Raw genomic sequence first — 24,627 nt, 5'->3', positions numbered from 1 at the left:
GTTGGATTGAATTGCTTCGGAAAGTTAATGTGCACCGGAAAGTACATCATCCACGTACAAATCATTACGGATAATTGAACTTGCCTTTGGATGGCTACATTGGACATCATCAGCTAGTTGCAGAAGCGTGCGAATAGCCATGTATGGAGCACAACTGACACCGAATGTGACAGTTTGTAGCTCAAAATCTTGGATGTTTTCACCTGGTTGGTGGTGGAAGACAATTCTTTGGAACGGAGTATGATCAGAGTGAACGAGAATCTGGCGGTACATTTTTTGGCGTGGTCAAGTCATTTTGCAACACTGGATATATGTGCAAAATGTTGTTCAGACTTTGACCATTGCATGAAGGAGCAGATCCGTTGAAAACCACACGAACCTTTGTGTTTGATCTCTCGGGTTTAACCACGGAATGATGAGGCATATAGTAGTGGCTTGGTTTAGCACTGGAGCTCGGAGTTTGAATTGGAATCACGTGCTTCAACTGAATGTACTCGTCCAGCACCTGATCATACTCTACTTTAAAGTTTGGAGTTCGGAGTAGACGGATCTCATTGCGGAGGAACTGAGAGATCGCGCTTGGACGGGATTGTCCTAGGAAAATCTCATTTGGAAAACCTTCTTTGAAAGGAAGGCGAACGACATACCTGCCATCTTTGTTTCTCGTGGTAGTTGAGACAAACAGCTCTTCGCAGGACTTGTCGGAATTGGAGGTGAACCTCTTTCTTGGACCGTTCTGCACCTCCCAGAAACGACGTATTTCCTTGTCTAGGGAAATTTCGCAGAAGTTGGAGACTACGGTGGACGATGGAGAAGAAATGGGAATTGGACCTGTGAGAATCCATCCAAAGATGGTCTCTTGGCCCATTAGGGATTCGCACAAGTTATGCATTACCCCGGATCGCATGATTTCTGGAATAAAGTCACCACCTACTAGCAGATCAATAGTGGAACTTTTATGGAAATGCGGATCCGCTAGCTTGATGTTAGGAAGACGAGAGAACAAAGTCGTCGGCAGAGTCTGCGAAGGAAGATTTCCAGACAATTGTGGAACTACAAATGCCTGGACTGAAACCTGGACGGTTTTTTCAAATCTGGAACATAGAAGAATGGAGAAAAGTTTTCGTACGGAAGCTGCAGTGGTATTGTTGAGACCGGAAATCTGCACGTTCGTACGCTGGTATGGAAACTTCAACTTGTTGAAGAACTTCTCGGAAACAAAGGTTCCCTGTGAACCAGAATCGAGAAGCACTCGTGCTGATACGAGACAACAAGGTGAATAACATTCACCAGAGCAGTCCCCAATAAAACTCCTCTTGAGCTCGTTGTGAAACAGGATTGGATCACTCCGTTCCCAGAATTAGTGGACTGTACAGAATTAGGAGTGAAGGGAACAGAGCTAGCACTCAGAGCTGAGTTTTTATTGGGGTTGGAAGAAAGATTGGAGGGACGACTATGCTCCGAACTATCATGGAGCATAGTGTTGTGTCTCTTGTGACACTCGAAGCAGTTGTTCTTACTGGAACAATTACGAACATTATGCGTCTTAGAAAAACAATTCAGGCAGAGACCTTGTCTCTTCACCTCGGAAACACGCTGTTTAATGTCCATCGCAATAAATTTGGGACATTTTCGGAGAATATGTGAGGAATTTGCGCACAGAGGGCATTTCAGAGCAGAAACTTTAGTCTGAAATGAACTAAATTTGGAAGTTTTGGAATTGGACTGGGGTTTCCCTTTGTTGTCTTCCGACTTTGAATTATTGCGCATTTCGGAAACGGACTCAAGAGTACGATACAGGATTGTCAGGAAGGAATCGAGGTCTTCCCACTTTGGAAGTGCTGTTTTATCAGTGAGACCTTGCTTCCACAACGTCAGAGTTGAGTCTGGAAGACGGTTGGAACAAAGGAATACGAATATCGGATCCCAACTTTTAACGTCGATATCGTACAAGGAAGGCGCAGCTATACAGGAGTTGATACCTCGCTGCATTGACTTTAAGGCAGAGCCTGATTCGACTTTAATAAAAGGAAGATTGAAAAGAACCTTGAGCTTACCATTCACAAGAATTCTTTTATTTTCGAATCTAGCGCACAAGTTCTGCCAGGCTAATTGGAAACCTGGATTAGTCAATGGCGATCTTTGGACTATATCCCGAGCGTCACCTCTTGTCTTCTGCGTTAAGTGGAATAAACGCTCGACTGGACTAAGACAGGAGTTTTTAATGTACACAGCCGTGAACATGTCTCGGAATGTAGGCCATGACATATAATCTCCATTGAAGACTTCAATGTCGCACGAAGGAAGGCGGAAGGAATGACTTTGATCTCGATGTTCCAATGGAACGGGACTACTGGAAGGTAAAGATGCGGATTCGGAAGATTTTGGAGGAGAAGGAGTCTGACAACTTTCCAAAAGTTCAGACAACCTTGCGAGACAAGTACAGTAGGTGACGTATGTGCTATTGTACTTAGCCTGGAAGGTGTCCCGTTCGGACGCTACCTCCTCACCATCCTCTTCGTCTTCACCCTCCTCACTAGCTCTCTCGGTCATGAACTTCTCAAAGGACGATTTTGCGCGTTCCCACAAAGCTTTAAATTCGGACATGTGAATTTTTAGCAGCTGGGCGGAGGTTAAAAGAAAGGGTTTTGCCCTCCAGCGGCGATATGGAGGATTATTAGTCGGCAAGAATGAGGTATCTTGACACCTCACCTCAATATATATACGATAATATAAAAAATATTTATACGTCGCACACAAGTTGTAAACCGACCATATAAACGGACTTGCTGTAGGGTGCACGTATATTCAAGAGCACAACGAGGAGAATAACAATAAAGAGTTCGATCACTGTTGAGTGGAAATCACCAACAAACACTGTGTTGTTTATTTATTATTGTCTTTTTAGGACGAAGGCCATTATTTATGAAAGTTTTTTTAATTAATTAATTGGATTAATCGAGCTAACATGGCCTAAGGAGTTTTGTATTGAAAAATGAATTCTAGCGAAATACCACACACTCAATCATTACGCTACGATTGTTTCGCCTGGTGGTTTAAGCCAGGCTCATCAGGCGTATTTGAATGCTAATGGCTAGAAGACAAAGGCTGATTTTGATAACTTCTATTTATACAAACATTTTTACAAATTTGTAATTATGAAGTATTTATTGAAGTCTTTTTTCTTTATCAAGTCACCCTAGTGTCTTGTCTAGGAATCATTTTCTCAATACATACACATACACAATCGAAGGGGGGTTTCCTTCATGAATTGTAATGCCTTCAGTTTTTGAAGTTTTGGATATCATGTCGACTAGTTTGTTGATATGATATATTGGCGTCATGTCGACTAGTTTGTTGATATGATACATTGGCAGTGGCTTAGAACGCTGAGATCTCGACAACATTGTCTGTTTGTTGGAGAGGACCCAGGTTCAAACCTCAGCCGGGGCAGCCGGGCTCTGCTGTGAAGTTTTTTATTTATTATTGTCTTTTTAGGACGAAGGCCATTATTTATGAAAGTTTTTTTAATTAATTAATTGGATTAATCGAGCTAACATGGCCTAAGGAGTTTTGTATTGAAAAATGAATTCTAGCGAAATACCACACACTCAACCATTACGCTACGATCGTTTCGCCTGGTGGTTTAAGCCAGGCTCATCAGACGTATTTGAATGCTAATGGCTAGAAGACAAAGGCTGATTTTGATAACTTCTATTTATACAAACATTTTTACAAATTTGTAATTATGAAGTATTTATTGAAGTCGTTTTTCTTTATCAAGTCACCCTAGTGTCTTGTCTAGGAATCATTTTCTCAATACATACACATATACAATCGAAGGGTGGGTTTCCTTCATGAATTGTAATGCCTTCAGTTTTTGAAGTTTTGGATATCATGTCGACTAGTTTGTTGATATGATACATTGGCATCATGTCGACTTGTTTGTTGATATGATACATTGGCAGTGGCTTAGAACGCTGAGATCTCGACAACATTGTCTGTTTGTTGGAGAGTACCCAGGTTCAAACCTCAGCCGGGGCAGCCGAGCTCTGCTGTGAAGTTTTTTATTTATTATTGTCTTTTTAGGACGAAGGCCATTATATATGAAAGTTTTTTTAATTAATTAATTGGATTAATCGAGCTAACATGGCCTAAGGAGTTTTGTATTGAAAAATGAATTCTAGCGAAATACCACACACTCAATCATTACGCTACGATTGTTTCGCCTGGTGGTTTAAGCCAGGCTCATCAGGCGTATTTGAATGCTAATGGCTAGAAGACAAAGGCTGATTTTGATAATTTCTATTTATACAAACATTTTTACAAATTTGTAATTATGAAGTATTTATTGAAGTCTTTTTTCTTTATCAAGTCACCCTAGTGTCTTGTCTAGGAATCATTTTCTCAATACATACACATGTACAATCGAAGGGGGGTTTCCTTCATGAATTGTAATGCCTTCAGTTATTGAAGTTTTGGATATCATTTCGACTAGTTTGTTGATATGATACATTGGTATCATGTCGACTAGTTTGTTGATTTGATACATTGGCAGTGGCTTAGAACGCTGAGATCTCGACAACATTGTCTGTTTGTTGGAGAGGACCCAGGTTCAAACCTCAGCCGGGGCAGCCGGGCTCTGCTGTGAAGTTTTTTATTTATTATTGTCTATTGGCTGACTGGACAAACGACTCGACAGCGACCAACAAGAAATAATATGTACATATGTGTGTCTATATCAGTGTTAATCACCACTGGGCTCGCGACCCGTGTCTGTGTGAACACACACAATCTCAATTGTGGTGAGTTTGAACGTTGCTGTCACCACCGATCATCTTCTTTGTTTTAGCATTGCATAAACCAGGGACGAGCTTCTTTGCTTAGATCGTATAGTGAGGGCGCCCACTGAGTTGTTTTTGCATTTGCTTCTCTCTCTCACGTAGAGTGTAAATGAATGAAAACAAACAAAAACATAATGTGGTTGTTGCTTTTTTCACTCATACATTCATACATGTCTTCGCTTTGGTTGTATTTCTGTGGTCGTCGCTGGCATAAACGCACACGATGTTTCTCGTGTGTGTGCCCAACACAAACGCAGCGGTTGAATTTGTTGTTGCTGGTGAACACTGGTTTATCAGTTGTTATGTTCTTGAAGAGACTAGTCGGCAGTTGATATTTCTCTGACAATAACAACAACTGCAGTGGAATAAAACGGTGATGGATAAAACGTATAAACACACAAACCAATAGAAATAAATAGGAATTTTCTCGCAGTAAGAAAAATAAAAAACGATATGAAGAGAAGCACACTGTCGCGAATGGAAAAAATAAAATAAATGTTATAATTGCAAACAAATAAATGCAAATGGAAAATAAAATTCAAATAATTGCAATTATAAAATAAATGAAAATATTAATTACATTATTTCAATTAAATTATTCACTTCAAAATATGGGAACATTGGAAAATGAATTAACGTTAATTAGCACAAAAAACAAGTGAAACTAATTAAGCAAATTCGGAACACTGTGCGTTAGATAAACGAAAAAAGGAAAAAATCAATTTGCCGACTGCAAAACGCACTTTGATTTTAACACTTTGAAATTGAAATGCACTATTGTATTTGGAGAATAAAAGCACAAACTTACCTTGTTTTTGGATGAAAACGGATGAAATTAAGGAATGGATGGATGGAAAAACTTGCATAGCAATAAAATCCGGTTCGACGAGGACCAATGAAAATGCCGGTAGTGGGTATTTCGGAATAAAAAGCTGGATATACTGCTGTGTTTTGGATAGGAAAATATTTCTTGGAAGTTCGAAATATTTTCCTCTCGTTTGCAGTTATGGCAGGATGGGAAGAAAAAGAAATAAAAGACAAGCGTATAAGTGACTTGTAAAGAACAGTAAAGGTTCTTTATTTGGTGCTAAATTTCTGTGCAAGATCAATTTGCCGACGGCAAAACGCACTCTGATTTTAACACTTTGAAATTGAAATGCACTATTGTATTTGGAGAATAAAAGCACAAACTTACCTTGTTTTTGGATGAAAACGGATGAAATTAAGGAATGGATGGATGGAAAAACTTGCATAGCAATAAAATCCGGTTCGATGAGGACCAATGAAAATGCCGGTAGTGGGTATTTCGGAATAAAAAGCTGGATATACTGCTGTGTTTTGGATAGGAAAATATTTCTTGGAAGTTCGAAATATTTTCCTCTCGTTTGCAGTTATGGCAGGATGGGAAGAAAAAGAAATAAAAGACAAGCGTATAAGTGACTTGTAAAGGACAGTAAAGGTTCTTTATTTGGTATTCAAATTTGGATATTTGAATAGCGCTTACCGAATTGACAGCAATATTGGTTGGGATTCTGGTAACAAGTGAATTGCATTTATTTAAGTGAAAAAAGCAAAGCCACAGAGAGGACACAAACGGACATGTTGAGTGAAAGAGTAACACCCACACAAACAAAGCTTGTGGGTGTATTCGAAACTTAGGGTATGCAATTAGGGTGACCAGATCAGGAAAATTTCGCATTAACAAAAACTAAAATAACTTGTTGGACCATATTTTGCAGAGAACTAGCCAGATATCAGTGCTAAATTTCTGTGCAAGATCAAGCATGATTTGAAGTGTTGTAGTGCTTCATAAATGCAAACAACTTTTTTTATGATTTATGCCAAACTCCTAGAAAATAAGCTGTAACTCATTGAGTTTTAGAGACATCAACTTGAAAATTTGACACAAGATAAAGTAAAAGTCGTAATTTTGTTAATAATATTTTTGAAAAATTTTCGTGGATTATGGAGATTTTTTTAGGTTTTATCCTTTTCTGCCATCAGACCATTCCGAATTAGTGCAAACTTTTAAAATCAGTTTAGCTGTTCTTCAGTTATAAGCATAGTAACTAACACCATTTGCCTTTATATATAGATTTTATTAATTTGTTTCCTTTTTATTATTATAACTTATTTACTTCTATTTGCTTAAAATTTTTAAGGTTTTATTTACTTGCATAGTTATACCCTACACCACTATGTGGGTAGGTAGGGTATTTCGAAATAATGATCGTAGTATAATGACGAATATCACTGCTTTGCAAAGCCTGACTATGAAAGTAGAAAATCCCATTTTTACAATGATGCAAAATAGGATGGCGTAGCTGGCCAAATAACGAAAATATCGCAATAGTCGGTAACACATCCCATTTTTCCATTTTTTTGTAATCACGCTACAGGTCGCAATTTTGATCGGATCGTCACGAAATTTTGAGGGTTAATGGGGGTCCCATAGTGGAAGAAGCGTATTGATTTTGGCGATGGTCGAATAATATTCAGGTCAGAATGGGCAAAAAACATATGTGGAGAATAGAGTTTTGTAGTTCCGGAACGAACTAGTTCCAAGGAACTATTCCGGACAAGGAACTACTGGAACTATATCCAGCTCTTGCGTTTATATAGTTCCTTTCGTTTTTCTGTTTCCTTCAATGTTTGTTCGCTGCAATTTATTTATTTTTATGTCAATTCATCCACCAAACCATGAAAACATTTCATTCCCGGAACTATTTGGAACGAAGGTGCTAAATTTCTGTGCAAGATCAATTTGCCGACGGCAAAACGCACTCTGATTTTAACACTTTGAAATTGAAATGCACTATTGTATTTGGAGAATAAAAGCACAAACTTACCTTGTTTTTGGATGAAAACGGATGAAATTAAGGAATGGATGGATGGAAAAACTTGCATAGCAATAAAATCCGGTTCGATGAGGACCAATGAAAATGCCGGTAGTGGGTATTTCGGAATAAAAAGCTGGATATACTGCTGTGTTTTGGATAGGAAAATATTTCTTGAAAGTTCGAAATATTTTCCTCTCGTTTGCAGTTATGGCAGGATGGGAAGGAAAAGAAATAAAAGACAAGCGTATAAGTGACTTGTAAAGAACAGTAAAGGTTCTTTATTTGGTGCTAAATTTCTGTGCAAGATCAATTTGCCGACGGGAAAACGCACTTTGATTTTAACACTTTGAAATTGAAATGCACAATTGTATTTGGAGAATAAAAGCACAAACTTACCTTGTTTTTGGATGAAAACGGATGAAATTAAGGAATGGATGGATGGAAAAACTTGCATAGCAATAAAATCTGGTTCAATGAGGACCAATGAAAATGCCGGTAGTGGGTATATCGGAATAAAAAGCTGGATATACTGCTGTGTTTTGGATAGGAAAATATTTCTTGGAAGTTCGAAATATTTTCCTCTCGTTTGCAGTTATGGCAGGATGGGAAGAAAAAGAAATAAAAGACAAGCGTATAAGTGACTTGTAAAGAACAGTAAAGGTTCTTTATTTGGTATTCAAATTTGGATATTTGAATAGCGCTTACCGAATTGACAGCAATATTGGTTGGGATTCTGGTAACAAGTGAATTGCATTTATTTAAGAGAAAAAAGCAAAGCCACAGAGAGGACACAAACGGACATGTTGAGTGAAAGAGTAACACCCACACAAACAAAGCTTGTGGGTGTATTCGAAACTTAGGGTATGCAATTAGGGTGACCAGATCAGAAAAATTTCGCATTAACAAAAACTAAAATAACTTGTTGGACCATATTTTGCAGAGAACTAGCCAGATAACAGTGCTAAATTTCTGTGCAAGATCAAGCATGATTTGAAGTGTTTTAGTGCTTCATAAATGCAAAAAACTTTTTTTATGATTTATGCCAAACTCCTAGAAAATAAGCTGTAACTCATTGAGTTTTAGAGACATCAACTTGAAAATTTGACACAAGATAAAGTAAAAGTCGTAGAAAAAATAGAAATTACTAACTCCCATTTTTTGAGTTATGCCACTCTTTGAGTAAATGAGCGATATGTATGTATGTCATTCACACTGAAAAGTATCTAGTTTCTCAAAAAATCGTCCAAAAAATGATTGCACACCACACCAAAACATGCGTGGAAATAATTAATTTTGCTAATAATATTTTTGAAAAATTTTCGTGGATTTTGGAGATTTTTTTAGGTTTTATCCTTTTCTGCCATCAGACCATTCCGAATTAGTGCAAACTTTTAAAATCAGTTCAGCTGTTCTTCAGTTATAAGCATAGTAACTAACACCATTTGCCTTTATATATAGATTTTATTAATTTGTTTCCTTTTTATTATTATAACTTATTTACTTCTATTTGCTTAAAATTTTTAAGGTTTTATTTACTTGCATAGTTATACCCTACACCACTATGTGGGTAGGTAGGGTATTTCGAAATAATGATCGTAGTATAATGACGAATAGCACTGCTTTGCAAAGCCTGACTATGAAAGTAGAAAATCCCATTTTTACAATGATGCAAAATAGGATGGCGTAGCTGGCCAAATAACGAAAATATCGCAATAGTCGGTAACACATCCCATTTTTCCATTTTTTTGTAATCACGCTACAGGTCGCAATTTTGATCGGATCGTCACGAAATTTTGAGGGTTAATGGGGGTCCCATAGTGGAAGAAGCGTATTGATTTTGGCGATGGTCGAATAATATTCAGGTCAGAATGGGCAAAAAACATATGTGGAGAATAGAGTTTTGTAGTTCCGGAACGAACTAGTTCCAAGGAACTATTCCGGACAAGGAACTACTGGAACTATATCCAGCTCTTGCGTTTATATAGTTCCTTTCGTTTTTCTGCTTCCTTCAATGTTTGTTCGCTGCAATTTATTTTTTTTTATGTCAATTCATCCACCAAACCATGAAAACATTTCATTCCCGGAACTATTTGGAACGAAGGAAACAAAAAGAGCGACAAAAGAGAAGAATTCGTTGAACCATTTCGGTCTCGGAACTATTTGGAATGAAAAGAACGATGAAAGAGAAAGATTCGTTGAACTATATCGGTCTCGGAACTATTTGGAACTATGGAACTATATTAAGGAACTAGTACCTTTTGGGAAAAGGAACTAGAAAGATCGATCCGCTCCGGGAACTAGACTGCCCAACTCTAGTGGAGAATATTCAATTGCGCTTCTAGTAGGCATATTCCGTCAATGACTGATGAAATATCGCCTTTATTATGAAGCAAAATTAGTTGGCGCACATCGAAATCGGTGAAATGTTGAAAAAGGCGCTGGTATATCCCAATTTCCAATTTATGTCATTTTATTTCCATGTCAGAAATTTCTGGTTCACATTTATTGTCAAAAGCGCTATGCTATTACAATTTTAATCTTTTGAAGCTTTTACTTTAATGACAAATACCTCTGATTCTATTTCGAGTATCAAAGACATTAAAAATGCTAATCAAGAAGACTAGCAAAGCTTTCAATTGGTACCAAGTAGATGTCGATAGCAGTCAAATATAAAACTAAATATTAATTATTTTGGTTCAGTTCGCCTTGAGTCGTTTGGTATAAAAGTAAATCCCTAGTATCCCCCTAAAATAAATGTATACCAGTGAAAACTGAAAACTGAAAAGAAATAGTCAAGAATTTAAGGACCCTTACACTTTACCAAATTGGAATATGGTGCAATCATTTGGTCACCATTCTCTAAATCTCACATAAATAGGTTGGAAAAAATTCGAAAGAAATTTATTAAGTTTGCCTTAATGCCATTAAATTTGTCTGCTCCAATTCCAAGTTATGAATCGCGTTGTCTTCTCATTCACTTAGAGACATTGGAATGGAGAAGAAAGTCCCAAACAATGTTTTTTGTCTATGACTTAATTAACTCTAACATTGATTGCTCCTATCTTTTGGAAAAAGTTAAGTTTAATGTTCCAAGCAGAAATCTTCGAAACATTAATTTGTTTTTTATTGATTATCATAGAAATAATTATGTTTCAAACAGTCCTATTAATAGGGCCTTAAAAGAATACAATATTTTGAATCGGTCTTGTGTCATTGAGTTTAGTGCAACAAAACACTCGTTGAAAGAAACCTTAAAGCAGTATTTATTATAATACATATTTTTTAGAATTACACAAAATTTGTTATATTAAGCTTAACTTTGTTCTATAGACTATTACGGAATAAATAAATAAATAAATAGATAGATAAATAAATAAATAAATGTAGGGTAACACATAGTCAGCCCCGTCCTGACAATAGCATTTGCTCACTTGTTTTTTGTTGGTCTAATTTTAATGCATACAAATATTTAAATTTTTAATAATCTACAGTTTTTTTAAGTTCAGGGCTTTCAGGAAGGTTTTCTGCCGTTTATACAATAAAAAAGAATTAAAAAAACTAACCGAGTTTTAAACGCAATTTGCATCTAACGTTTTATAAAACTTGCGTCATTTAGGTTCCAATTCCATAGAATATCTGTCAAATAAATGACGTAAATTCCCAAAACACCTGTTTTAGGTCCAAATGTAAAATGCGTTTTATTTACATAATAATAAAATATTGTGGATAGCCCGTAATTTGTATTACGAATTAGAGACATTTTTGTAATGATGATAATAGATGTATGAACCTTCAACTAAAAATGCTTAAATTACGTGAAAACCGCACATCAGATTTCACGTGGGAAATAGGTAACATTTTTCATTTACTGCAGTGTTGGCGTTTTTATTACGAACCCCATAGTCATTTTATGATGGCAAAATAGTTATGGATATTTTTTTAATTTCGAAATACATATATATCCTTTTAACGTTTACTCGAGTTATCGATAGCTTAGCCACTTGAAAGTACAAATCCGTATCGTAAAATGTATGGCAATTTCATTAAGGGTTTCTTTATCCATGTAACGTAATACGCACACGGCATTCCATCATTCCAACAACAATAATTGTTCAAACATTTGGCGTTTACGCATGTTTTATGACACACTACTCAGCTCTTGTGTTGAGCGACTTCATCTTGGAGGTTGGTTTGTTTGGATTGGTTGGTTTTGAAAATTTCGTTGCGTAGCTTGGCTGGTCTTGAAAATTTCGTTCTGTGGATTGGATATTCTTGAACATTTCGTTGTGTGGCTTGATTGATTCGAACATTTCGTTGTGTGGCTTGATTGACTTGAACATTTCGTTGTGTCGGCATAGCTTGATTGGTCTTGAAAATGTCGTTGAGTTGGTTTACTTGTCTCGTTTATCTTGTTTTTTGTTCCAATGCCTGAATGAAGAAACAAGTGGCTTGTGCAGATGTTTATTAAACACTTCAAATCATGATTGATCTTACACAAAAAATGTAGCACTGATATGTGGAAAGCTGGTTACAAAAGATGGTCTAATTAGTTATTTTATTTTTTGTGTAATAATATTTTTATGTTGGGAAGTCAAATTTCAATCAACAAAACAAATAAAAAATAGCATAATTTTATTTTTAATTGGAAAATTTTTTCGGCTTTGTGTTCAAACAGGTCATCTTAAAAAAGAACATTATCAAACCCTTCATAGAGAACGGAACACTTTTTTGGGCAAGACCATACTTTGAGGGATATTAACAGGAAAGCTAAAACGCCACTACCTAAAATGAAAGCTGTTCACGACAACTCCAGTTAAAAGTAACTTCTTAGCATAATTTGTGTCTTAACCAGCGTACGTAGAAATACTTTATGAAACATTTCCAATGGTTTCGTTTCGTATTTTTCATAGGAACAATACAAAACGAAACATAACCCACGTTGACCAAACTCGCTGTTTAGTTTTGTTTTGTTTACATTCGTGAGTGCGAACAAAACGAATAGCGAAAAGTTCCCAATTCCACAAGAACAGATGGAAAACGAAAATGTTCAAAACACATTAACGATTCAATGAATGAATGATTCGTTTGGTGTTTGAAAACATCAACCACATCAACCGTAGTATGTTCAGTATGTTGATGTTAGCGATAGGAGGGTTGTTAAGCAATCAAATGTGTGTGTCTGAGTGTGTCAGTGATCATTTCGCACAGTAAATGTTTGCCAAAAATTCTTTTTGTTTCGGTGGTGAATGAAACAACTCGGCAAAGCATAGCCGAAGTACATTTTTGAGAACGAAACGATTCAGAGAAGTTTGTGGCTTTGTGTGATTGGTACGCGAATCGTTTTGTTTGTTTACGTTCATTGATCTTAACCCAATTTATAGCCTAGTCTTGGATCGTATTGCAATTTTACCACCTGTGATGTCTAACATTGGTATTGGCACGTGAGATGCATAAAATGCATATCAAGAGTTTTTGCTGTTTGTGTTTTCATTATCTTGGGCTGAAAGTATTTATCTGTCGGCAAAGTTGACCGATGGATACATCGACTTACTATGTATGATGTAAATGCAGCTAATTTCATTATAGGCAACTATCAGTATGCCACACCTTCGCACCACCAGTGACCTACCGGTAGAATTTCAAACTCCTATCTTCAGCCGTTTTGACTGTGCGTTGATGATGAATCAGTCAGTCACTAATCCGCGAACTATTTTATGTATTAAGAATGAAGTCTGATGAGTTTCAAGAAAATGTTTTGCTTTAGAATTTTCTTACAAGCAGGGACCAGCGTGCATTGTGAAGTAGATCGTGTAAAGTATATACATTTTTAACTCGGAAAATTACACTCTTCGTGGAAATAGGAGATACGTATATTTAAGTAAATTGCAAGTAAATTTTACATTGTTAGAATAATAATTTTCCATTTAATTGATATAGGCACAATACAAAGTACAACACATCATTATGAAGTCAATTAACGGAGAAAAAATTCGAACATGGCTGTTGTCGGCTCTTATGGTTCATGGCGCTGTTGCTGGCAATCCAGATGCAAAGCGGCTTTACGATGATCTTCTGAGCAACTACAACAAATTGGTCAGACCAGTAGTAAACACAACTGATGTTCTAAAAGTTTGTATAAAACTTAAATTATCGCAATTAATTGATGTGGTAAGTTTTATTTTGAAATATAATTTATTAACATAGCATCCCAGCTTCATTTAAGCGTATGTACTTTATTTGTTGTCCATTGACACAGCATGAATTCAGTTTAGGTGTAAATATAACGAACATCTGTTATATACACTGTCGCTCACTTGAATAGAACCCCCTACCAATTGTTTTCCAGCCTCCATTTTTTGTGAATTGTACACAATATGAAGTGTTGAAGTTTTTTATATTTTGTTTTATGTGTTTGGAGTAAATTTAGTCATTCATTTGTATATCTGATTTATATAAGAATAATATTCTTCCATCGGTGATAGTCAAAAGGGAATAGAATATCCAAACCATGTAAGAGCAGAAGTTTAGGGCGGCATATGAAACGAATTTATTAAACAATGATCACACTTATATTATTCTGTGAAAATATCGAAAATTGTGAAATTGTGAATTTTCAGTGGATTAAATACTAAGCAGTGAATCAAAGTGAGTTTCAAATATTAAAAACCCCATAATGGCACTAGAAAAATATTTATCAGAACAAATATCTTTTCGTCAAAAATTCACAGTAAATCCAATATTAACATGACTGTTTTATCAGTTTCTATAGAAATCTCAGATGTATTAACATAATTTAATGCTTAAATTAACAGAGAGGATCTGTCATGTTACTTAATATCAGCCGTGAACACAGTGTGAGCGTTTGTATGCGCTGCAGTCTTGTTTTGAAAAAAATGCTACTAGTTAACAGTCAACTAGTGGTACTTTTAAAGATTTCAAATATCTTCTCTACAGCTTTACGATATAGGCATACAAACTTGGGATCCTATATTTCTGTACAAAACTACCTTACTCGACATTGTCTCTATGGGAACATTCTCTGATATCACCTTGAAAGAACATTCTAGAGAATATCAACTTAATGACAATGTAATACAATCCTACCCCGCCACTAAAAAATATGAATTAGCAACAACACGTATAAACATTATTCATAATTGTGACGTTTTTAAAGCATTTCTATTTCCTTCTAGCTTAGAGGTAACCTTTATATAAGGCGTATTTTTATTTTACTGAAATTGTCATAAAAAATACGTCGGCTCAAATATCAGGCCTAAATGGTTTCGTTTCTGCAAAGTCACACAAATCTTGCATATTTACCTTTGGATGCATCCTTTATTCTGATTTTCCTCTACATATGTCAGCAATTGATACTCTTCCAGATATCCCATTGGCTGATCCAAATTTTTATTAAAAAAGGTACATCAGTTGCTTATCGGAGGTGTTATAATACCCACTAAAAGGGATACGACAGTTCGTTATGTAGTTATTTTTCCTTTCAAAAAGGGTCGTTCTTGTACTCTTAGTAAGTCAGAAAAAATTGCGACATCGCAATGTTTACGAAATAAGCGCAAACTTTGATTCTTAATGGAATATCTTATGTTACAACTACTTTTAGATACCATTCCAAAAGAACATCTTCTCAATGATGGATTCGTCCAATTTGAGTAGGGTGGAACGCCAAAAACGATTACTTCTATTTCCAAATACGAGTATGTAGAATTCCTTCTCTATCAAATCCTACAAAACGAAAAGTTCCCTCTGAAATATCCAAATTGATTGACCCGGCGGAGAGGCTTTGTCCATTTATCGTCCTGAGTAAACTTTTGATGAGAGATATTTGGGTCTCAAAAGTAGGTTAGGATGAACATATGCCGCTTAATATAAAATCTTCGTGGAAAGTTTTAGTAGAAAACTATTGTCATATAGAAAAAGAAAACATAAAAATCAATTGTTGGGTTCATCCGAGCAAGCCTATGCAGCTGTTTTGTCTATTCGTATACATATTCCATTTGGATCAATACTCATAAACCTTTTATGTGCAAAATCTAGAGTTGTTCCTATCAAAACTCTTTCTATACCAAGGCAATGTAGGTAATTTGGACAGGTTTTCAGACAAAAAGTCGATTTTGCGTTTTTAATAACGCGAGTTTTCTAATTTGATTTGAAGAAGGAATAAAGGGATATAAAGGATATTCAAAACTCGTCATATAATTCGAATTCAAAATGTCGAAGGCAAAATAAAAATATTAACACAAGATTAAAATTCAAGCAGAATTTAAAAGCAATTTGTAAGAGTTCGGTAATAACCAAAAACGCATATATGAAATTCAATAGAATAAAGCAGTGTGTACTTTCCGTTTTAAGAGGTAATTTTCTTTAAAATGTTTTTTACTGAAGACAAAATTGGCATATACATATATTATAGTTTTATATTTAGTTATATCACTTTTTTGTATGTGCCCTTCTTGCAGATTTTTGTTTAATTTTTGGTTTGGTGAAGAAAATATTAAGCACAAAAAAGCATACGCTTTGAACTAAAAATAGCTTTTCTTTAAAGATATATTCACCATGTTTTGTAAAAATGGACAGACGTGTCGTAGTCAACATTTTTGTTAATTTTAGTTGCAACACGCTCTAACTATGTAGCATGTATACACTATTTAGTGGGTCCTTTCAAACATTTAATGTTTATAAAGATCTCTTCGTGAATCAACATTTTTAACATATCAGTGTTTATAAAAATCTTTTGGAGGATCAACATTATAGTTCATTATAACCGTGTAGTCGTTTTAACCGCGTTCATTGTTCATGAATAAAATACATAGGTAAAATAAGAATAAGGGTAGGAACACCAGCGTTCGGTAAAAACGTGTTCGTCTGCTTATTTTTAAATATTACATATTAAAATATTTAAAACAATGATCGGCTCGTTTTCAGGAGCAGGCCTGCATATGCTGACAAATTGTAAGAAATTCTACTAGGTGGGTGTGATTTTTTGTTATAACCGTTATCGTTTTAAGAAGTTGGATGTGCAAATTGTAATAAAAATTCTATGGGTACAAAAAACTTTGATCGTTATACACGTTGTTTCTTATAACTTATGTTCGCTATAACCGAATTCTACTATATAATTCATTGTTTTATTCTACTTTTGTATATAAGTCAATAAAAATGTAAAAAAGCCCACAAGTCCACCGTTATTAATGTTTGCCAAATTATCTATAGTGCAAAGTTAGAATTATGAAGGGCAGTTCTTTTGGCAAAAGCGATTGATACCATAATACCAAAACGTTCTATACCTAATCCTACAATCTTCTACTGGACAGATTCAATGACTGCTTGGCTCAAAAAGCCAGCCTTTCATTAGAAATCATTTGCGGCCAATAGTGTCAAAAACTTCCGACGTCGTAAGTGTAGTAAATTGTGCACACGTGGAATTGAAACACAATCCTGCTGAAACCTTTTCACGCGGTAGTTATCCATAATGGACCTTCCTGCCTTAAAACGCCCTCGAGATTTTGGCCTATGCCTTTTTTCGTTCATGTTCTTGTAACTTTACCCATTTCAACTCTAAATCCAGATCTAAGGGTTATGTCTTATATTACAGGATTCATAGACCTTTCAGTGCTCTAGCTTCAACGTCGAATGAAATATGAAGCACAAAGAATACACTCATCATTGTGTGTAAAAAAATCTATTTTTACAAATTAATATTGTCGAGGATTGGAGCGTATCGGAAAGAAAATCGATAATCATTATTTCCTCGACTATTATCTTTTGGCGCCAACTACAATATCGTAGAATTACCATCTCTATCTGTCAAATCGATCTGTAAAGCTTTGAAAGCAGAAGCAGCATCTCTGCAGCCAAATCAATAAATTAGAAAATAATCCAAAGTTTCAGACCGCCTGCGTCTATAAATTTGAAATAAGTGTTTCATTTAACCTACACCACCAGTTTCCCAATAGCAACACGTAAGTATCGCCTGAATACTTGTTGTGTTGTCTATATTGATTGAAGTGCTGCTGTTCTTCGTCTTTGGACAACAAATAATTTCGGCTCTAAAACTACTCTGTAGATTTAGAACCCCTACAAGTCCATACGCCTGTATCGGAACTTGAACATGGTCCTTCGAGCATTTAAAACGAATCGGCTTATTTGCCAAAAACACAAAATATTTTTAAATTTGTTTGAAAAAAAATTAAGAAATTCTGTCCATATTCTGTGTCTGAATGTGGCGCCTTTTTCATTTTTTGTTGTACACACGAACACAGTAGTCAACAAATAAACACAGCAAATTGAAATAAAAGGAAAGAATCGCAGATTTGTCAGTGTATTAATCAGATTTAACACATACAAAAACATAATTTGTTTATTAAAAAAAATCATTTTGACTCATCACTTTTTCACATCATTTTGTTTTATTTTGTTTTCATTTACAACATATAAACAAGTATTGTCATACGTTTATGTTGTATAGATAAATCTGTCACTTATCACTTGTTGCCACATCGATCGTTTGGTGTGCTGAGAAAAGTAAAGTAGTAAACGACGTAACGTAAAGTTGCCTGACGTAACGTATCAAATATAGCACGGTTAGTGAATCCGTAAAATATAATAATAAAAACCAAATAATTTTATATAAAAATAAAATAAATTCAATAAAAAATATATATACATAAATATAAAACATTAACAAATAACATAAAAATTTTCAAATAAATAAAAATATATTTTTCAACAAAATTTAAAAAATTTTAAATTTTTATTGAAAAAGCCCAAGTTTTTACGTCAAACAAAAAATCCTACTGAATTAACTTCATTTATTTATTTGTAATAAATAAATTGAAAGTTAAAGTTTGATTGTACAAAACAAAAGAATAATATTAATAAATAATAATTAAATTATAAAACAATAAATAATACAATTCAATAAATACAATAATAATATAAATTAAAACAGGAAATAAATCAATATTACTATCAAAATGGATTCAATAGCCTGTGCTAGATTTGAATATGAAACTGATAGCCTTATTCAAACGTGCAAAAAACTGGAAAAACTCCAGAGAAAGATCTTTCAGATTCTTTGATAGAAACGAAGTTAGAATCAGTTGATGAAGATTGGCACAATGTACGCAGTGCATTTGAATGTGTCTTTTTTGTAGAAACAGAAGATGAGGAAGATAAAAAATATAAATTGAAAGCCAAAAACATGTTTGAGTCCGTCAGAGACATGTATCAAACGACAAAGGCCAATTTATTAGAAATATTGAAAAATAGAAAAGACAAAAATCAAAATAATACCGCTAGAGGCGAAGTTACAAATCCGTCACTATTTCACAGCTCAGCTGCTTTTGACATGTCGGAAATTTGTATTAAAGTGCCACCTTGTGACACTCAAGGCTTCTACGGAAGTTATGAAGAATGGCCAACATTTAGAGATATGTTTACGGCCATATATGGTAATCATCCCAGACTCACTTCTGCCCAAAAACTATATTATTTGAAAAATAAAACCAAGGGCGAAACTGGAAGAATTGTAGATCGGTATCCTTTATGTGATCAAAATTTTTCGTTAGCGTGTGAAGCATTATCATTGCGATACGAAAATCTAAGAGTATTAGTGGATAACCAATTCAAAATTTTATTCAATCTTTCGACAGCAAAGGTTGAATCTAGTGAAGATATCAAGAGAATACAATCCACAGTTAGCGACTGTCTAGCTATTTTGAAAGCACACAATGTAAAAGTGGATCAATGGGATCCGATATTAATATATTTGTGTTCAACCAAACTTCCAGTTGAAACGTTGACCCTTTGGGAACAGTCTCTCGAATCACATTCAGAGCTACCCAAATGGTCTCAAATGGAAGATTTCCTAAGAAACAGACATCGAGTTCTAGAGCGAATCGATAGTCTTAGAAGACAAGTACCTCCGACAAATGTTGAATACGAATTTACAGCGCATAGAAATGCGCATACGACACTATCTAATGGATGTGTCATGTGTGGTAAAAACCACATACTAAAGAACTGTGGGAGATTTAATAATATGTCAGTGAATGAAAGAGTTGAATTTTCACGTGATAATTGTTTGTGTAATAATTGTATAGATGCTTATATTGCATAGATGCTTATATTGCAAGAAGAAGCATCATACGAAGTTACATATAGCGAATGCGTCACAATTTCCAACGATTACGAACTCACCAACACGTGGTTCTCAAAGTCCTCGATCGGAGGCAAATAGACAAACATTATCACATGTCACGACAGATGACATGCCTAGTACTTCCCATACTCCAGTACAAACTTCTAATATAGAAACGCATTTATCTATGAGTGAAGATGACGTTTTGTTACCAACGGCAATTGTAAAAATCAAACATGCCGGAAAAACTTTCTCTGCAAGGGCATTAATTGATACAGGATCTAAACGATCTTTTATAACAGACAAAATAGTGAACCGAATCGGCATTAGAACAAAAGAATGTAATGTTAATATAAGTGGACTTAGTGGGTCTATGGTTGCACATAGTAATAAAATATGGAACATAACTTTGTGTGGAAATATGGATAACTCCAATATAAAAGCAAATGCCATAGTAATGCAAAATTTGACTAGTTCAATTCCAACTAAGTCACACAATCACACTTGCTGATCCAGGATTCCTAAAGTCAGATCAAGTGGACATATTAATCGGCAGTGATTTGATACCATCCATTATATTAAATGGAACTAAAAAAAATTTAGTTGGGAGTATGATAGCTCAAAATTCCATCTTTGGATGGTATATCTATGGACCCATAAATAAAAACAGAAATATGGAAAGTATGGCAACTAAAACAAAAAGAGACATAAAACAATAAAAGAGTATTGTTCGACTTGAACAGCAGAAATGTTCTACTAACTCGAGATGTAGAATTATGTTTATGAATTGATTTATATTAAAAGTACAATTCCTTTCGACTGTATTGGTACTTGTGTATAAATATTGTAACAAAATGCTGGAAGTGATGTTGAAAATGATGTAGTGTATAGAAAACAAATATTGTATGATCATTAGCGATTTTATCAGTATGTGTACAAATGATGAAGAATAAAGAAAGAGTTGTAGTTTGTATATGAAATATTTGATGAAGAATATAAAATATATTTGATGATGTCCCTTGTGACAAAAATGATTCAAAATGGATTTAGTGTCGTGGACACATTAACTGGTGGTTAGGTATTGGCAAATCACCCATGGAATAAGAAGAAATTTGAAAAGTGAATGTCACTTAAGGTGACAATTGAAATTCGTAGATCGTTATAATACTGGTTCTACACTAAAGATGAAAGTACTAGAGGTGCTTGCAAAGTAAACAAAAAAATATATCCCATAGAAGTGGCTACTATATAAAATAAAACAATAAATGTCACCAGGGGTGGCTAAATAAGAAAAAAATCAAGCTTAAATATACAGAAGATGAATAATATATAAAATGGTAAAGATAAAATAAAATTAATTATCAACTTGAGGTGGCAATTTCAAAAAACTTTTCTATAAAACAATGTATTCGTGTAACCACTATAGGTGGCTGCAGAAGACCAAATATATATACATAATGTCCACTGGAGGTGGCTATCAAACAAAATAAAAATGTATAAAATTAAAAAATGAATTATGCACTTGAGGTGGTAATTTCAAAGAAAATTTCTAATTTTCCTATAAAACAAATTCGTTAATGAGCCACTAGAGGTGTCTCATTTACATTTTCACGCTAAAGAAAAAATACAAAGAAATTAGTTTAATTGGTAAATGATCCAATTATGCGAGTAACCACCAGAGGTGTTTATTACTCTAAACAACAGATTTTTATAATTGAATGCTTATGAAGAGAAAATGGTTTTGCTTCAGCATGAAAAGCGTAAAAAAAGAACTTTGGGTTTTGCATATATTAATGTGTACCATATGGAGTATGGTGTTCTTTTTTCTGCTTCAAAGTTTTTTCAGATGCATACAAAGATTTGGAACCGAAGAGCAATACGTTGGTGATACCTTGGAAACATTGGCTGTTGTTGTCTAACGATCAAACACGAATCCTGTTCATCATGGATCTTTTCTAGGGGAGTATTCAAATGGAATTCAAAGCCAGAGAACCATTCAGCAGACAACAACATTAACAAATTTGTCATCAACAACAGGAATACTTCTGGATAAAATAGCAACCACCACCTGTATTGTTACAACTATGCGAATATCCACTAATATTACCTATTATATGTTGCACCCGTGCAAGTGGGGGAGTATGTCGAGGATTGGAGCGTATCGATTCCAACGATTACGAACTCACCAACACGTGGTTCTCAAAGTCCTCGATCGGAGGCAAATAGACAAACATTATCACATGTCACGACAGATGACATGCCTAGTACTTCCCATACTCCAGTACAAACTTCTAATATAGAAACGCATTTATCTATGAGTGAAGATGACGTTTTGTTACCAACGGCAATTGTAAAAATCAAACATGCCGGAAAAACTTTCTCTGCAAGGGCATTAATTGATACAGGATCTAAACGATCTTTTATAACAGACAAAATAGTGAACCGAATCGGCATTAGAACAAAAGAATGTAATGTTAATATAAGTGGACTTAGTGGGTCTATGGTTGCACATAGTAATAAAATATGGAACATAACTTTGTGTGGAAATATGGATAACTCCAATATAAAAGCAAATGCCATAGTAATGCAAAATTTGACTAGTTCAATTCCAACTAAGTCACACAATCACACTTGCTGATCCAGGATTCCTAAAGTCAGATCAAGTGGACATATTAATCGGCAGTGATTTGATACCATCCATTATATTAAATGGAACTAAAAAAAAATGTAGTTGGGAGTATGATAGCTCAAAATTCCATCTTTGGATGGTATATCTATGGACCCATAAATAAAAACAGAAATATGGAAAGTATGGCAACTAAAACAAAAAGAGACATAAAACAATAAAAGAGTATTGTTCGACTTGAACAGCAGAAATGTTCTACTAACTCGAGATGTAGAATTATGTTTATGAATTGATTTATATTAAAAGTACAATTCCTTTCGACTGTATTGGTACTTGTGTATAAATATTGTAACAAAATGCTGGAAGTGATGTTGAAAATGATGTAGTGTATAGAAAACAAATATTGTATGATCATTAGCGATTTTATCAGTATGTGTACAAATGATGAAGAATAAAGAAAGAGTTGTAGTTTGTATATGAAATATTTGATGAAGAATATAAAATATATTTGATGATGTCCCTTGTGACAAAAATGATTCAAAATGGATTTAGTGTCGTGGACACATTAACTGGTGGTTAGGTATTGGCAAATCACCCATGGAATAAGAAGAAATTTGAAAAGTGAATGTCACTTAAGGTGACAATTGAAATTCGTAGATCGTTATAATACTGGTTCTACACTAAAGATGCAAGTACTAGAGGTGCTTGCAAAGTAAACAAAAAAATATATCCCATAGAAGTGGCTACTATATAAAATAAAACAATAAATGTCACCAGGGGTGGCTAAATAAGAAAAAAATCAAGCTTAAATATACAGAAGATGAATAATATATAAAATGGTAAAGATAAAATAAAATTAATTATCAACTTGAGGTGGCAATTTCAAAAAACTTTTCTATAAAACAATGTATTCGTGTAACCACTATAGGTGGCTGCAGAAGACCAAATATATATACATAATGTCCACTGGAGGTGGCTATCAAACAAAATAAAAATGTATAAAATTAAAAAATGAATTATGCACTTGAGGTGGTAATTTCAAAGAAAATTTCTAATTTTCCTATAAAACAAATTCGTTCATGAGCCACTAGAGGTGTCTCATTTACATTTTCACGCTAAAGAAAAAATACAAAGAAATTAGTTTAATTGGTAAATGATCCAATTATGCGAGTAACCACTAGAGGTGTTTATTACTCTAAACAACAGATTTTTATAATTGAATGCTTATGAAGAGAAAATGGTTTTGCTTCAGCATGAAAAGCGTAAAAAAAGAACTTTGGGTTTTGCATATATTAATGTGTACCATATGGAGTATGGTGTTCTTTTTTCTGCTTCAAAGTTTTTTCAGATGCATACAAAGATTTGGAACCGAAGAGCAATACGTTGGTGATACCTTGGAAACATTGGCTGTTGTTGTCTAACGATCAAACACGAATCCTGTTCATCATGGATCTTTTCTAGGGGAGTATTCAAATGGAATTCAAAGCCAGAGAACCATTCAGCAGACAACAACATTAACAAATTTGTCATCAACAACAGGAATACTTCTGGATAAAATAGCAACCACCACCTGTATTGTTACAACTATGCGAATATCCACCAATATTACCTATTATATGTTGCACCCGTGCAAGTGGGGGAGTATGTCGAGGATTGGAGCGTATCGGACAGAAAATCGATAATCATTATTTCCTCGACTATTATCTTTTGGCGCCAACTACAATATCGTAGAATTACCATCTCTATCTGTCAAATCGATCTGTAAAGCTTTGAAAGCAGACGCAGCATCTCTGCAGCGAAATCAATAAAATAGAAAATAAACCAAAGTTTCAGACCGCCTGCGTCTATAAATTTGAAATAAGTGTTTCATTTAACCTACACCACCAGTTTCCCAATAGCAACACGTAAGTATCGCCTGAATACTTGTTGTGTTGTCTATATTGATTGAAGTGCTGTTGTTGTTCGTCTTTGGACAACAAATAATTTCGGCTCTAAAACTGCTCTGTAGATTTAGAACCCCTACAAGTCCATACGCCTGTATCGGAACTTGTACAAATATCACAGTTTATATCGTTACTAAAATTCGATAACTGTGAGTTATATAATAGTAATTTCGGTATTTCAACCGAGCAATTTCGCTGTTTTTCGTCGTTTGTTTTC

The 24,627-nt window shown here is 34.6% G+C and overlaps 1 protein-coding gene across 7 annotated transcripts in view; it reads left to right on the top strand.

Moving 5' to 3' along the window:
* The window catches only part of nAChRalpha4 (nicotinic acetylcholine receptor alpha4), a 562,559-nt gene that overhangs the window by 107,860 nt on the left and 430,072 nt on the right, over window positions 1-24,627 (top strand). For all 7 annotated transcript variants that reach the window (XM_073992624.1, XM_073992651.1, XM_073992631.1 and 4 more), the window contains exon 2: window positions 13,622-13,852. In XM_073992624.1, the coding sequence (XP_073848725.1) occupies window positions 13,649-13,852 (204 nt within the window). In that variant the 5' untranslated portion in view covers window positions 13,622-13,648. The remainder of the gene's footprint in view (window positions 1-13,621; window positions 13,853-24,627) is intronic.

This window comes from Musca autumnalis, unplaced genomic scaffold, assembly GCF_047663935.1.
Source record: "Musca autumnalis isolate F117 unplaced genomic scaffold, ASM4766393v1 scaffold_1, whole genome shotgun sequence".
Classification (NCBI taxonomy): Eukaryota; Metazoa; Arthropoda; class Insecta; order Diptera; family Muscidae; genus Musca; species Musca autumnalis.
This window is presented reverse-complemented; position numbering and strand designations above follow the sequence as displayed.